The following is a 13,325-nucleotide window of genomic DNA, read 5'->3' on the forward strand; positions in this document are numbered from 1 at the left end:
AAAAGACGGTGGCCAGATGGCAAGCCCAAGTTCCATCACTCATAAAGCTAATGGCAACAAACTGAATAAAGCAAGTAGAAAGTGCTTATAAAACCAGATAATGAGGAACCGCGGCATCACATTTACAATACACAACGTGCGTACAGTGAGGAGACCTAAGAACACCTGTCATTTGTTTAACCGAGGACATTTGCAGCCAAGCAGGTATTGCAGACGGAGATGGGTGGGCAGATGTTGGCGTTGATGGGCGCTTGCACACCGGCTCCGTTGAGGGCGTTGATCGGCACCAGACTGAGGAGCCCGCCGCCACCGCTGTTGCCGCCGCTGACCACCTGGGTGTTCCAGTTACCGTTGTTCTGGCATTGTGCCATACCTGTAAGCCGGGAAGCAATCCAGATTAATTATTTTTGAACGGTGATCGTGACAACAAATAACATTATTGTTTACGTGTTAATAGAAAGGGACGTCGTTAGTATGTTTACGATTAGAAAACGCCGATGACACTTACCGCACATGGCGTGCTGTTCGGCCGTGCAGCCGGCCGAGCCACCGGTCATTTGTCGGCGTACACGCAGGACGTTGGCGCTGGCACAGGCCACCAGGAGAAGGGTCATCAGGATGCACTTCATGGTTGCGGATAACAGAAAAGAAAAGACGCTTACTTTGCGAAGAAAACAGATTTTGAAGAAAGTAGTTGACTGCTCTAAAAGCTGATGAGAGCCTCGGCGGTTTTATACTGACGGAACCGGCGCCGGTGTTGGTGCGACGCTATTCTGGGGATGTGCCAGCGCATGTGTTCCGTCAGTCGTTTGCGCGAAATAACGAGGCGGCTCTCGGAAAAATGCTGCTGTTGACTGCTGGCACCGGCGTGTTCCGCCTTTTGCTTGGGTACCGTCGTAACAGCGACGCTGTGCGTTCTGCTTGTATATAGTACCAGCTGCTTGAGTATCATGAGCAGCGCCCGCGGCTGGGTTTGTGCCCACTTAACTGCGCGCTGATGATCAAGCGGTTTACCAAAACTAATATTACGAAGAGTCAGACATCTTTCTCTGTTGGCTGGTATACGGCCAGTGCAGCGCACCATGGTGCATAAGCTATGATTCATAGAGATAAGAACGGGTATGTTAAAAAAACGGAGCTCTGCAGCGCGGTATCTCGAATACGTGCGGTATAGTTGTTTTGACCATTCAGAGCATAGATAAGCTCCGGATCGTGATGACACACGTTACCAGTCGTTTCTACTGCGCATAATGCACAAAAAACCTACATAGGCGTTGGAAGATACCCGAATGTCTGAATCTGAGCATTCTTGTTAGTAAAATTCTGCATGCTTACAGTATGCATCAGTCTACAGATGAAATAATACTGCAGCCGCTAAATAAAATGGCACCACTTGTAGATCCGGCCGCTGCCTGCTCCCTGCCGGACATCGCAGACGTTGCGTAAAACATCGAGCACCTTGTGTTGTAGTTTTCCGTACACCAGACTCTGTGGTGCCATTTCCTCTAGCTGCTACTGAGTACCATGTATTACCAGCATACGAGGTATGGGTATCCGGTGCCTCCATGTGTATCATGTGCAAAGGCCAGCGGCTGGGATTGTGCCCACAGTGGGCACAGACCCAGCCGAGGCGGATCATTTGTGCAACTGTTTCGCATACTCGTACGATGGAGAAATTAGTTGTTTACCGTGGGGAAAGCCAGAACAATAGACCAGCTGAGCGAAACATCAACTGCTGATGCACACGTTTGCCGCGAATCAGCCGCAGGCAGGTGTCTCGCTTGAGCCGTTGAGCGTGACTGTGCATGGCCGTATTAGGCCTGATCATACTGGAGAAATCATTCACCCAATAGATGTGCACTGGTCGGGGCAGTGCCACGGTCGCTAACTCAGATGTGTTGCCCTATCTACGGGTAGACCGTAGAAGGGATGTCTACTGGTTTAGGAGAAGGCAGTATAATTGGCATCGAAACGGATTCATTGACGTTTTCGTCCATTGGGACAGAAAATCAGGCAAAATACGGTATTAAATGCCTGATAATTCTTTGTTATGATAAAATCCATTGATACTTTAACAGCCATTTCGACTGCATGGCAACAGCTATGGCATGATAACTGTATTTAGGATAAGAAATGGCTGTTATCACCACCGTGTCGGTGGCACCACCTTTGGCTGTTTCACCCCCTTTTTTATCACATCCTGATTATTCGCACCCCTTTTTCTAATTAAGTTTTGAAACCACCTTCAGCAATTTTTTACACCTCTGTGTAGCGCCACATTTTGACTGTTCCACCACTCATTATACGTCCATACTTTGAATAGGAATACGGAAATTTTTTTATAGACCTTAGAAAACGGAATATTGATAATATTACATTAAAAGTTGAAGCCTTTAAAATGCCGGTAGCACTGCCGCGCAGCGTCGGCATTATATAGTACAAGCACACACTTGACGGCATCGAATCATGAGGAGCGCCTGGTGCAGAAACCAGCACAACTGAAAATGCACCAGAAAGCGCCGAACTACCGGTACTTTTCAGTTCATGGCAAAATTTTAAAGAAAGCTTAAAAAAATACCAAAAAATCAGAGGCCCCCATTTTCCGGCACTCTGAAGTAAGAAATACACCGCAAGAAGTACTGTAGATGCCTTGTATTTAGAAATAACAGAAGAGAAGATGCCTAATTAACACGCAATGTCAGCAACTGCGTTAATATGATCTTACGACTTCTGTACGACTACATGTTGAGCCTAAACATTTCAGGGACGAGGAAGTTGCACGAATACTGGCTGTTTTGCAAATACGGGGCGATAACGATAAAACGGGTTTGAAAGAGGTGGCAGTAGTCGAAAAGTGGTGGTGGAATTCAGTTTAAAAAGGAAGTGGGTGTGCAAAATGCGGTAAAAGGTGCTGAGAGCATCCAAGTGGTGGTGCGAGGTTGTGGCAAACAGCAATACCGCACCGTTTAGGACAACTAATACGATATATACGAGTAATAATACTGTGAGCTATTGATGATTGTCACGAACTCATACTTATTGTCGTGAATCTCTCGCTAAACTAAATACAACTAAAGATCAATAATACGACATGCTGGCACATGGTGCCATACATACGAAATGACTCACTCAGTACTTTTGTGGCAGATGAAGGAGTACGGATAGGAATAACCTCGCGTTTCAGTTTTTGCCAGGAGAAACAGCCCATAACTGCATAGCATATGGAAAACTAGAGGAAATGAATCACCATCCCGGTTTGTCTTGCAATAAATCAAACCAAGGGATCATGGGCAAAGAACAGGAAAATGAGCAACATCACGAAAAACTGCTACGAGAGTGTGGGTCACCCTTGTCAGCTGGAACCGAGACCCGTCGTTTGATCCACCGAATGAATGCCGAAGAGGTTGGTGTTTTATAGAGTACTTGTTGTTAGCACATTGTTTCTAACCAAAAGTCGATGAGAAGAAACTGCGCAGCACGACAGCTGGAGTTGTGCCGCGGTTTACTGTATTATGGCTGCTTCAGTGTGAAGGATGTTGCCCGGGACGGGACGAAGATCGGGTACATGTACCGGATGTTTTACTTCCACGCTACCGCAATTAATTTTTACATCGTCGCTGTGCATTTACATTCTTTAGGACCATCCATAAAGTTTAATTACCTGCGTCACCTATCTCTGCTATGTCACCAGTACAAGGATCACGGCATGAGAAACGAAAATATTGAATGATTCTGAATCTCAAATTTGATTTTAATTTAAAAAACATCGGAGTCGTCTATAGTAGAAATGCGGCTTGAATCGGGTATGTGAAGACAAAGGGCAGGCATGCAGCGCTGGCTGCGCCTTACAGCCGCACTCACGTGGACTGCTTCTACGACTCCTATTACGTTCATTCATAGCCATATTCGACTTATGTAAAAGTCATAATTCTTGTCAGATCAATAACGAGCATGGAAAGCATAAAAAACTAATAAGACGATGTGCATCCGTTTTGAAAAACTCCACACGGCTGATAAGCAGCAGGACCTGAGCAGGTCGTGTCACATCTTTGAGCACTTTGTTACAACTGGATGCTTTTGACGAAAACATGCCGAAAAGTACTGAATTTTTATACAGCAGATTCCAGCGGCTGCCGCTACCAGAGATTTATCTCTTATATACCTTGCTCCTACATAAGCCTTCGTGACTAATATTGATCATGACTAATATTAATCGTGGCTATATCTAGCCGTTTACTATTTTAATACGTTGCCGTATAAGCCAGCAGCTGATTTCATCCAAATTCTGAGGCAACACTCGACGGTAGTTAATCAATGATTTTATTTTGAACAGTCTCCACAAAAGACGCTGGCCAGAAGGAAAGTCTTCGTTCCATCACTTATGAAATTAATAATATCATCATTCAGAAATTATCTACAAAGTGGATAATGAGGAACCGCGGCATCACATTTACAATGCACAACGTGCGTACATTGAGGAGACCTAAGAACACCTGTCATTTGTTTAACCGAGGACATTTGCAGCCAAGCAGGTATTGCAGACGGAGATGGGTGGGCAGATGTTGGCGTTGATGGGCGCTTGCACACCGGCTCCGTTGAGGGCGTTGATCGGCACCAGACTGAGGAGCCCGCCGCCACCGCTGTTGCCGCCGCTGACCACCTGGGTGTTCGAGTTACCGTTGTTCTGGCACTGTGCCATACCTGTAAACCGGGAAGCAATTCAGATTAATTATTTTTCAACGGTGATCGTGACAAAAAATAACATTACTGTTTATGTGTTAACACAAAGGGACGTCGTTAATATGTTTAGAAAACGCCGATGACACTTACCGCACATGGCGTGCTGTTCGGCCGTGCAGCCGGCCGAGCCACCGGTCATTTGTCGGCGTACACGCAGGACGTTGGCGCTGGCGCAGGCCACCAGGAGAAGGGTCATCAGGATGCACTTCATGGTTGCGGATAAAGAAGAAGAAAAGACGCGTGTTTTGCAGTGAAAACAGACTTTCAAGATAGAAGTTGACTGCCCTAAATACTGGTGAGCGTCTCGGCGGTTTTATAGTGGCGGAATCGGCACCGGTGTTGGTGCGACGCTATTCTGGGGATATGCCAGCGGATGTGTTTCTCGCGGTCGTTTGGGAGAAGTGACGAGGCTGTTCGCGGGAAAATACTGATGTTGATTGGTGGCATCGCAGTGTTCGCCTTTTGCTGTGGTGCCGTCGTAGCAGCGACGGTGGGCGTTCTACTGATTGTTAGTACAGCTGTATGAGTATCACGAGCAGCGCCCGCGGCTGGGTTTGTGCCCACTTAACTGCGCACTGATGACCAAGCGGATTACCAAAAGTAATATCCGGCCGCAGCCTGCCACCTGCCGGACATCGCACACGTTGCTCAGAACATAGAACAGTGTGTGTGCAGTTTTCCGTACACCAAACTCTGTGGTGGCATAGGTGCCATTTCATCTAGCGGCTATTGAATCCTATGTATTAGTTATTACCATCGTACCTGGTATCTAGTGCCTCCATGTGTCTCATGATTCATGTGCGACGGCCCGCGGCTGGGTTTGTGCCCACAGTGGGCACACAGCCGACGCGGGTAGTTTTTGCAGCTGCTTCGCAAGCTCGTACGGTTAGAGAAATTAGTTTTTAGCGTGGGAAAATCCAGAGCAATAGACCAGGTGACCGAAATAACAACGGCAAAGCCGATGCACACTGAACTCAGAAACAGCCGCAGACAGGTGTCTCGTTTAAGCATGACTGGCTGCATGACTGCAGCGCGGCCAGATCACGCTGGAGAATTCATTCACGCAGTAACTGATGTCTGTATGGCTCAGAAAGTGCTACGGTTCGTTACTTCGAGGTGTTACCCTATCAAGGTCCTAACGTTCGTTCTACCGTCGGAAATTTTCCAGGGGTCGTTTTTACCGTTGTATTTGGACCGCAGTCGGCCAAAAATGTAAAAAGTGCAACTGTAATACTGTAGAGAACCGTACAACAATGGTCATTACCATCGCGTTTCGAATGACCTTTGGCGTTGAGCATTATACCACAGCATGCCGCCCTAGGAATTCGACGACCCGTTACCATATCGTACGACCTGCTGATGCACTGCCGCGCTGAGAAGCGGTTGTACTTTCTGCTGCTAAAATACTGCAAAAATTAATTTTCATAGTTCAAGGAAATGCCGGTTTGGTCAGAATCCTAGGTTTGGTGTCTTATAGCTGTGCTGCTGTGCATCACAATGCAGCTGGATTCAAAGCATTCGTAATTATCTTAGTGTGTGAAGACAGCCTTCACTGACAGTAAAGTAACTGCGAGATATGACAAAAGCCCTCAGGACTAACACGGTCTCAACTAGGACCTCCTAAAGCTATTTATTAATTAATAATAATCTTTGCTCGCGTTTGTAAATCCGTTCTGCTGTGGCTGTTGTTGGGAGGCAAAAACGGTACTTTATTTGCTCGAGTTTAGGGGACATTATATTCCCCTGACCGCTCTAGAAATCGGTTTATTTGATGCCAGATTTCCCTGGGCATCAAATAAAGATAACCCGGGCCGCGGTATGTGGCGGAGCTGCCTCCGGGCGCACATCAAAGCGACGGGCAGAGCAATTATTTTTGTTGAAAAATGATATACTGGACGGCAAAAAAGCGATGCGCTGCGGAAACCATGAAAGAGAATGTTTTTGCAAATTTATCTACATGTTTATACGAAACTTAAACGATTAGACCGACCATTCCCGGTGAAATAACGACCTACACACAGTTTTCAATCGTTTTTACAGGATTGTATATTGGGATTAAAATAATCTTGGCGTATGACGTGTCAGTTAAGACCCGGAAAATGGTGAACTGCATTCCACACCAAAACAGTGCATGAAAAACAATTTGTGAAATGTTAGTTCCAGTAACATCGATAACTGCCGACTGCACGATAGCAAAATAATGGGAGATTAATATCTCTCCTCCTTCTTTTGTTTCATGGTATGTAGCGCAGGCCTGATAGCGCATACTGCAGGACCAAGTTCATTATCTTTTGATCAGTGACGGCAGTCTTAATTATTGCGAGTGCCCCCGCTGCCTCGTCCAGTGAATCGGTGCCACTATTTACTTGTCGTACTCTTATGGTCAGTGCCTCAGTTGTTGGCTCATAGCTCAGCAGCCTGAGTACAACAGGAAATCAGAGTAATACTTGTAATGTAGCACCAGACAGACTGTTTCAAAAGATTATTTTCTTCTCTTCAGTTCTACCGTAGACTAGCTGAACTTGCCTGCTCTGTATTGGCCCGCGCACAAGCTCTGACTCTGATTCAGACTCTGACCGCTCAAACTCTGACTCTGACTACTCAAACTCTGACTCTGACTGAATAACCTAAGAATAACCTAAGAAACCTCAGAAACCTAAGAAACCTAAGAAACCTAAGAAACCTCAGAAACCTCAGAAACCTCAGAAACCTAAGAAACCTAAGAAACCTAAGAAACATATTAAGAAACCTAAGAAACCTTCAGAGTCAGAGCCAGACTTTGAGCGGTCAGAGTCAGACTTTGAGTAGTCAGAGTCAGAGTTTGAGTGGTCAGAATCAGACTTTGAGTAGTCAGAGTCAGAGTTTGAGTGGTCAAGAATCAGAGTCAGAGTTGGAGTATAGGCCCTCTGTATTGCCGCTCTGTCTGTTCAGCTGGACTACGGTTCTACCCGGTCTACCGGTACGGCTGATGCCACGTGTTGCACGGGAGATCTGGCCAGCGCCAAGCGCCGCCAACGCAATAAAGGCCGAAGCCACCGATTTCAAACACCACCGATTCTAGACAGAAGACATTCCGTAATAGTGTTAATAATTGTTTCGACTACACAGAAGGAATAAAACAATCGCAAAGTACGGGTGCTGCTTTCGAATTTTATTACCTATTTCTAGTTCTCTAGCTCAGTGTTACACTTTTTGCGGCGTTAATTCTGTGTAACATGTCAGCTTTCGAAAAAGCCATGCGCACCACCGGAATACGAGCGTTTGATTGTTCCGACTCGCCATCTTTCTGTGAGATTTATCCTGGCAACGACATCTACCAGTGGAACGCGGTGGATGTGGAGAATGCCAAAGGACTTCTCGAGCGCGGTCTCGTCATCGACACCGTCCCCGGCGGTTTGCTCGTGGATTTCGGTGTGGCCGGCCGTTGCTCGGAGTTCGTTGAACACAAGAAAGCGTTGCACTGCCTCAGTTCGCAGCAGAAGCGCTTCGCCCCTGCCGAAGATTGGGAAAAGGAGTATAAAGGGACGTCACGTCGGCCAGGGTACCCCTGCACCCGTGGGCAGCTTTGAACATGAGGCCCTCGCACGAACGGCGGCCGACCGCCCATGGACGTGGTGCCCGGCGGTGTTCCTGGTAGGCCGCGAGTAGTAAACGGCGTCCCGCAAAGGGATTTTGAATTCCAGTTCCTTACTGGACTTCCGGACTGCAGTTTATGACATCATAATAATATTAAAAACATTAATAAAATTAATACAAAAAAAAAGCTAATTTAATTAAATAAAATTAAAATAATTCAGGGTATATGTCAATGAAACGGACAGAAATTTTCCTGGTAAAAAAAACTCCAGATACTAAAACTCTGTTCTACTCAATCGCACAAAGTGCCAAAAATTCTCCGTTGCTATTCACAACTTTTAATAATAAAATATTTAAAATAAAAAAAGCCAAGTAATTCACTCACACTGACATCCCTATCATTGAATTCTCAAAAAGCGCAACACCGGAAACAGCTGTATGTGTTTTTCGTCCAACATTAGTATAAACGAGATCAAACATTGGTGCCCAGATCAAAGTAAGGCTTAAAGGCTAAAATACCAACACAAAAAATTTGACCGTGATAGGAAACATAGCGACTGCTGAGAATCATCGGAATATGGCCTCTAAGCCCCGTCAGAGTCAGTATCGCTTTCCCAAGCGATCTGTTTCCGGGTAAGTTAGAGCACTAAATAAACAAAAAATCGTGAACAAATCATAAACAACGCGAACCCTAGTGCACTTATAAATAGGATTTACGTGGAAAACCGCACCACAATATCAGTAAATTAACAGCTACCAATCCCACGAAATTCCTTCACATAAAACAGCGAAGTCAACATTACAGCAATACTTCACATAACAAAACGGATCAGAAAATTATCTACAACGAACGCAACGAATCAGAATTTACAGGTTAAAAGCTAAATGAATAGAATAGTACATATTGCATATAATCGAAATGTACAACATTACCAGAGATAATTTCGTAACGAAAATTAGTAAAACAACAAATAAAAGGCGTTTCCAATAAAAAATATAAAAACATGAAAAGATTATCATAAATTAACATACAAAATATCACAGACAAAATATTACATACAAAATACATACAAAATATTATTAATTTCAAATTATATACACTGACAAGAGTACCAAAGGATTACAGCTGTGTACCTGCAGATCGTCCTGGGATTCCTGTCGGAGTCGAAGATGGTGGCCGTGTTACCCGTTCTTTAGATTGATGCCCAGACCGCCGGCCCGCGTTAACAAGAGGAAGACGAAGCGGTCCTAGTCTTCGCGTGAGAAACGGTCGATCGCGGTCTTCATTCAGGCAGAGAAAACTGAATAAAATTATTGGACGACAAGTGGTGGTACTGTAGTAATTATTTTATTACACAACTATGTAGTTTTACCCATTTATTAGCGTTTGATAGCATATGTGACACAATTATATGTCAAAAAAATTCACGGAAAAATTGAATAAAGTTCAATAAAGCTAAATGACTTCTTTGACGCGCACATTAGTCTTACCTAAAATTTTTGCATAATAACGGGCAAAATCGGTCCGTCGAAATATTCTCGTACTCTTCATCATCCTGTGAGTCTGCCAGTCCAACGTCTCCCGTTTTTCTCCCGTCTACCGTCGCTTTCAGCGTGGCCTATCCAAAATCCTCTTCGGGTACCCGTCGTCTCTGCTCTATCGTAATTCCCCATCGTCCGCTGTTGGCCCATAAATTCCACAGCACCGCGTCCATTACAGGCCCTCCGCAGCTGGCTTCTGCCATTCCTCGGTCCCCCCTCTCCCCCGCCCCCCGTGCGCTGCCCTGCTCGCTCACTTTTCTGCTTCTCTTGGTACTCAACTGCCCCCCCTCACCCCCCCGCGCTGCGCTGCACCTGTGTGGTGTACTGCTAGCTATAGCGCCCCTGTTTGTACCGTTACCTATATGCGCTGCAAAACCACACTGCGTACGATTATCGTCTGAGAATTTTATTTAGTTATTTACCGTCGTATTAAAGGAATTGCCACAAAATCACAAGTACACAGTTTACAAGTAACAAATTACTAGAAATTCCTTGCCATCCTATTTCATTTACCTAGTTTAATTTGGCTAGGCAAAAAACACTGGATATTGTCAAAATTGTTTTTTATGGTAAAGATCGTCGTCCAAGTCGGCCTTCCATTTGGCCGCCTGCTTCATTTCTTCATGCATCTGGGGCGTAATTTTAGAGGCAAAAAATGCCAATGGCACTAAAAAATGATTAAATTACCTAAAAGCTATAGAAATTAATAACAGCACTTACAATTTGCCTGCTGAGCGCTGCGACGCAAAAACGCGATGGTGTCCGCATCCAGATTCAATCTGCGGATTTCTTCTGAAGGTCGCTGTCCTCCGGAATGGTGGATGAAATCTCGTTGCTTTGCTGGCTGGCCATGTTGTTGGAAATCTTGAAGTTGCAGACTGGAGATGACTGACTGAATTCATTCTCACTAGCACAGACTTATGAGCTAGAAAAATCTTTAACTGTCAACACGATGGAACGTGATGTTCCATCACTTTCTATTGAACAATCGCATTGGAATGCATACGTTTTCGATTGCGATTCTCCTAAAATACAATATCTCTAATTTTACGCTTAAACGTTAGAAAATTTAGCAGGTACCTATAAATATGAGTTGTATGTATTTGTAAATGAAGTGTAATGGTGATGTTTGTGATTTGGCTGGCCGTGCTATTGTGATATCATTTCCTTGTTTGGCGCGTCTGTTGAGCGTGTGTGCGTGTACATCTGTGGCCAGAAAAGTTCCTGGCGGCACTACGCACATTTTTTCCGCACGAACTCTACCGTAAGTTCCTTGTCTAATTACTATTTACTAATTAACTTTTCTGACCTAATACTTCGAAGGCTTACACTGAATACTAATTGTTTTGTTGTACTCGAGCAGAATTAGGATTTTGTAATCCAGTAAACAGTTTCGGGACTTAAAAGTTTGCCCTGGCTCTTTCGGAAAATTTTCAACACTGATCTAGACGAAATTTTTCTTTCTGCCTAAAAAATCAATTTTTAATCTTTTTGCTCTCTGTTTCATACTGTAAGACTTATTAATTATTATTGAATATTATATTATAGCTACTTTATGAGTCCGAATGCAATTAATGACTGAAATTAATTATTTACAGGTTATTACCTGCGGGATAGCGATACTATTAGGAACACCATCTAACCACACACACAGCATTGCGTGAACGTCTACGACGGTACAATTTACTATTCGGAACCAAATTATTCTGTGTTCCTAGCATAATATTAATATTGTTACATCCTAATTATTGCTATACCATTTTTACCGCAATTTATTTTAATATCATTAAAATGTCTTAATTGCAGATAATTTACCACAATTACAACGGACTACGACCATTTCAAGCGCCAAAGTAAATTTCACCTTAAATAATCGTTTGTAAAATATCTGAATAATTTAATATAATTTTAATGTATTATAGCAATTGATCAGTTATATCTGCTGTAATTATAAGTGTAAGCATTTGCAGGCTGACATCACGACTGTGCTAGCATCATCACAACGCAAGTCCATATGGCTGAGCAGGAGCAAAGGTCAAAGCGGAAAATGGAACCAACAGAGTAAGCTGATTTCGTAAAAATATTCAGTGAAGCAAAAAGGTTTTTTGAAGCATAATTTATACTTTTCTCGATAATCGATTCCGGTTTTCAAAATTTATAAGTATAATGCTGCTACTGAATAATATTCAATCTGCTGTACAACCAAATCAACCAAGTCTTGTATCTTTTTACCTTGATTTTATTTGAAGTGTAAGCAAAATAAAAATACAGTAAAATCAAAATTATTTTATAGTTCAAAGACATCGATACTATTTAAGTCATCAATTAGCCGAATCACCAGTGATGTAGTGCCAGAGTTATTTGCAAAAATGGAGCAGCAGAGAAAACACAAGCCAGTTTCACAGCGCTTGCTGCGGCTTGTATAATTATTCTGGTAATAATAATTTTAGTAGGCGATATTATTCTGCCTATCGCAATAGCGATGATACAGCAACAACAACAGCAGCAGCAAGTGCTTAATAATAATCAATCAGGAACGTTATTTTCGTCGACGTACCCGAATGGGAGCGTCGTCAAGTCTGGCAGTATCCTTCGTTTATCATAGGTAAGCTTAAAGCGCTTTACTGGTCCACAGCATCAATTTCAAGGGTCCGTTTATTACGCCGTATCACGGAAGAATACCGTAAGGTACACTTGAGGTCCAGGGTCGTCCAGAGTGAAGTGAAAGTATTTAAATTAAGTGTTTTTTGATAGTTCGATTGAGTGTAAAACCTTTAACTTTGCAGACATGCTTTCCTTTGTTCGTCACATAAGCATAAGATTTAGGAGCACAGATGGTGACCTCTGTGATGAATTCACCATCATTTAATCTGTTTGTCAAGTCCCCATGTAGTTTCCCAATGGAACTTCCGGATCTCCTTGCCGATGAATCCACATTAAGGAATCAGTATCAAAATATATCAGGTTACGTCCAACTTGGGCCATATAATTGTATAAGTGAAGGCGGGCATGGGCAGTCGTGAACCTAATTTCCAACCAATAAACATTTTTGAGAAAAACGTATTTATTATATTTAATTTGCACTTACGCCGCAAGGATAACATTAGTCTTTGGGTTAACTGGAATAAAGTCTTCCTTGGACTTGTAAGCAACTTGAATTACGGTGTCACTGAAGAATTCGATATTGTGAATTTCCAACGCATCATTTAATAAAAGTTCATAAAAATCTTTGGGCTCGAAATAAACTGTAGACAATCTGTCCTCGCGCATCCCGAGTCGACCCAAAAACTATAAAGAGAATAGAAACATTAAGCAATTTCAACTAATGTATCCCTAAGGAAATTGAAGACTTACTTGTTTAAAAAATAACTTTGCAAGGGCGCGAAGCCCCAAGTTTTTTTCCACTTTCTCGGCGTCAATAGATACACCTTCTCGAAGTAAAAATTCTTCCATATACAGCTTCTCTT

The 13,325-nt window shown here is 43.5% G+C and overlaps 1 protein-coding gene across 1 annotated transcript; it reads right to left on the reverse strand.

The window, feature by feature from the left end:
* On the reverse strand, nt 1–806 carry LOC129602206 (uncharacterized). Its single transcript, XM_055501186.1, has 2 exons — nt 509–806; nt 1–373 (listed from the first exon to the last, which is right to left on the reverse strand). The coding sequence occupies exons 1-2, from the start codon at nt 627–629 to the stop codon at nt 177–179; spliced, it is 318 nt and encodes a 105-aa protein (XP_055357161.1). The 5' UTR covers nt 630–806; the 3' UTR covers nt 1–176.
* Between the last annotated feature and the right edge of the window lie 12,519 nt (nt 807–13,325).

The sequence above is a fragment of the Paramacrobiotus metropolitanus genome, unplaced genomic scaffold, assembly GCF_019649055.1.
Source record: "Paramacrobiotus metropolitanus isolate TYO unplaced genomic scaffold, Prichtersi_v1.0 Parri_scaffold0000360, whole genome shotgun sequence".
NCBI lineage: Eukaryota > Metazoa > Tardigrada > Eutardigrada > Parachela > Macrobiotidae > Paramacrobiotus > Paramacrobiotus metropolitanus.

What these genes read in the sequence shown, in the direction of transcription:
- LOC129602206 (XM_055501186.1), bottom strand. Translation starts at nt 629, where the DNA reads ATGAAGTGCATCCTGATGACCCTTCTCCTGGTGGCCTGTGCCAGCGCC. An exon ending in CGAACAGCACGCCATGTGCG is followed by an intron (nt 374 to 508) that starts GTAAGTGTCATC and finishes CCCGGCTTACAG; the next exon opens with GTATGGCACAATGCCAGAAC.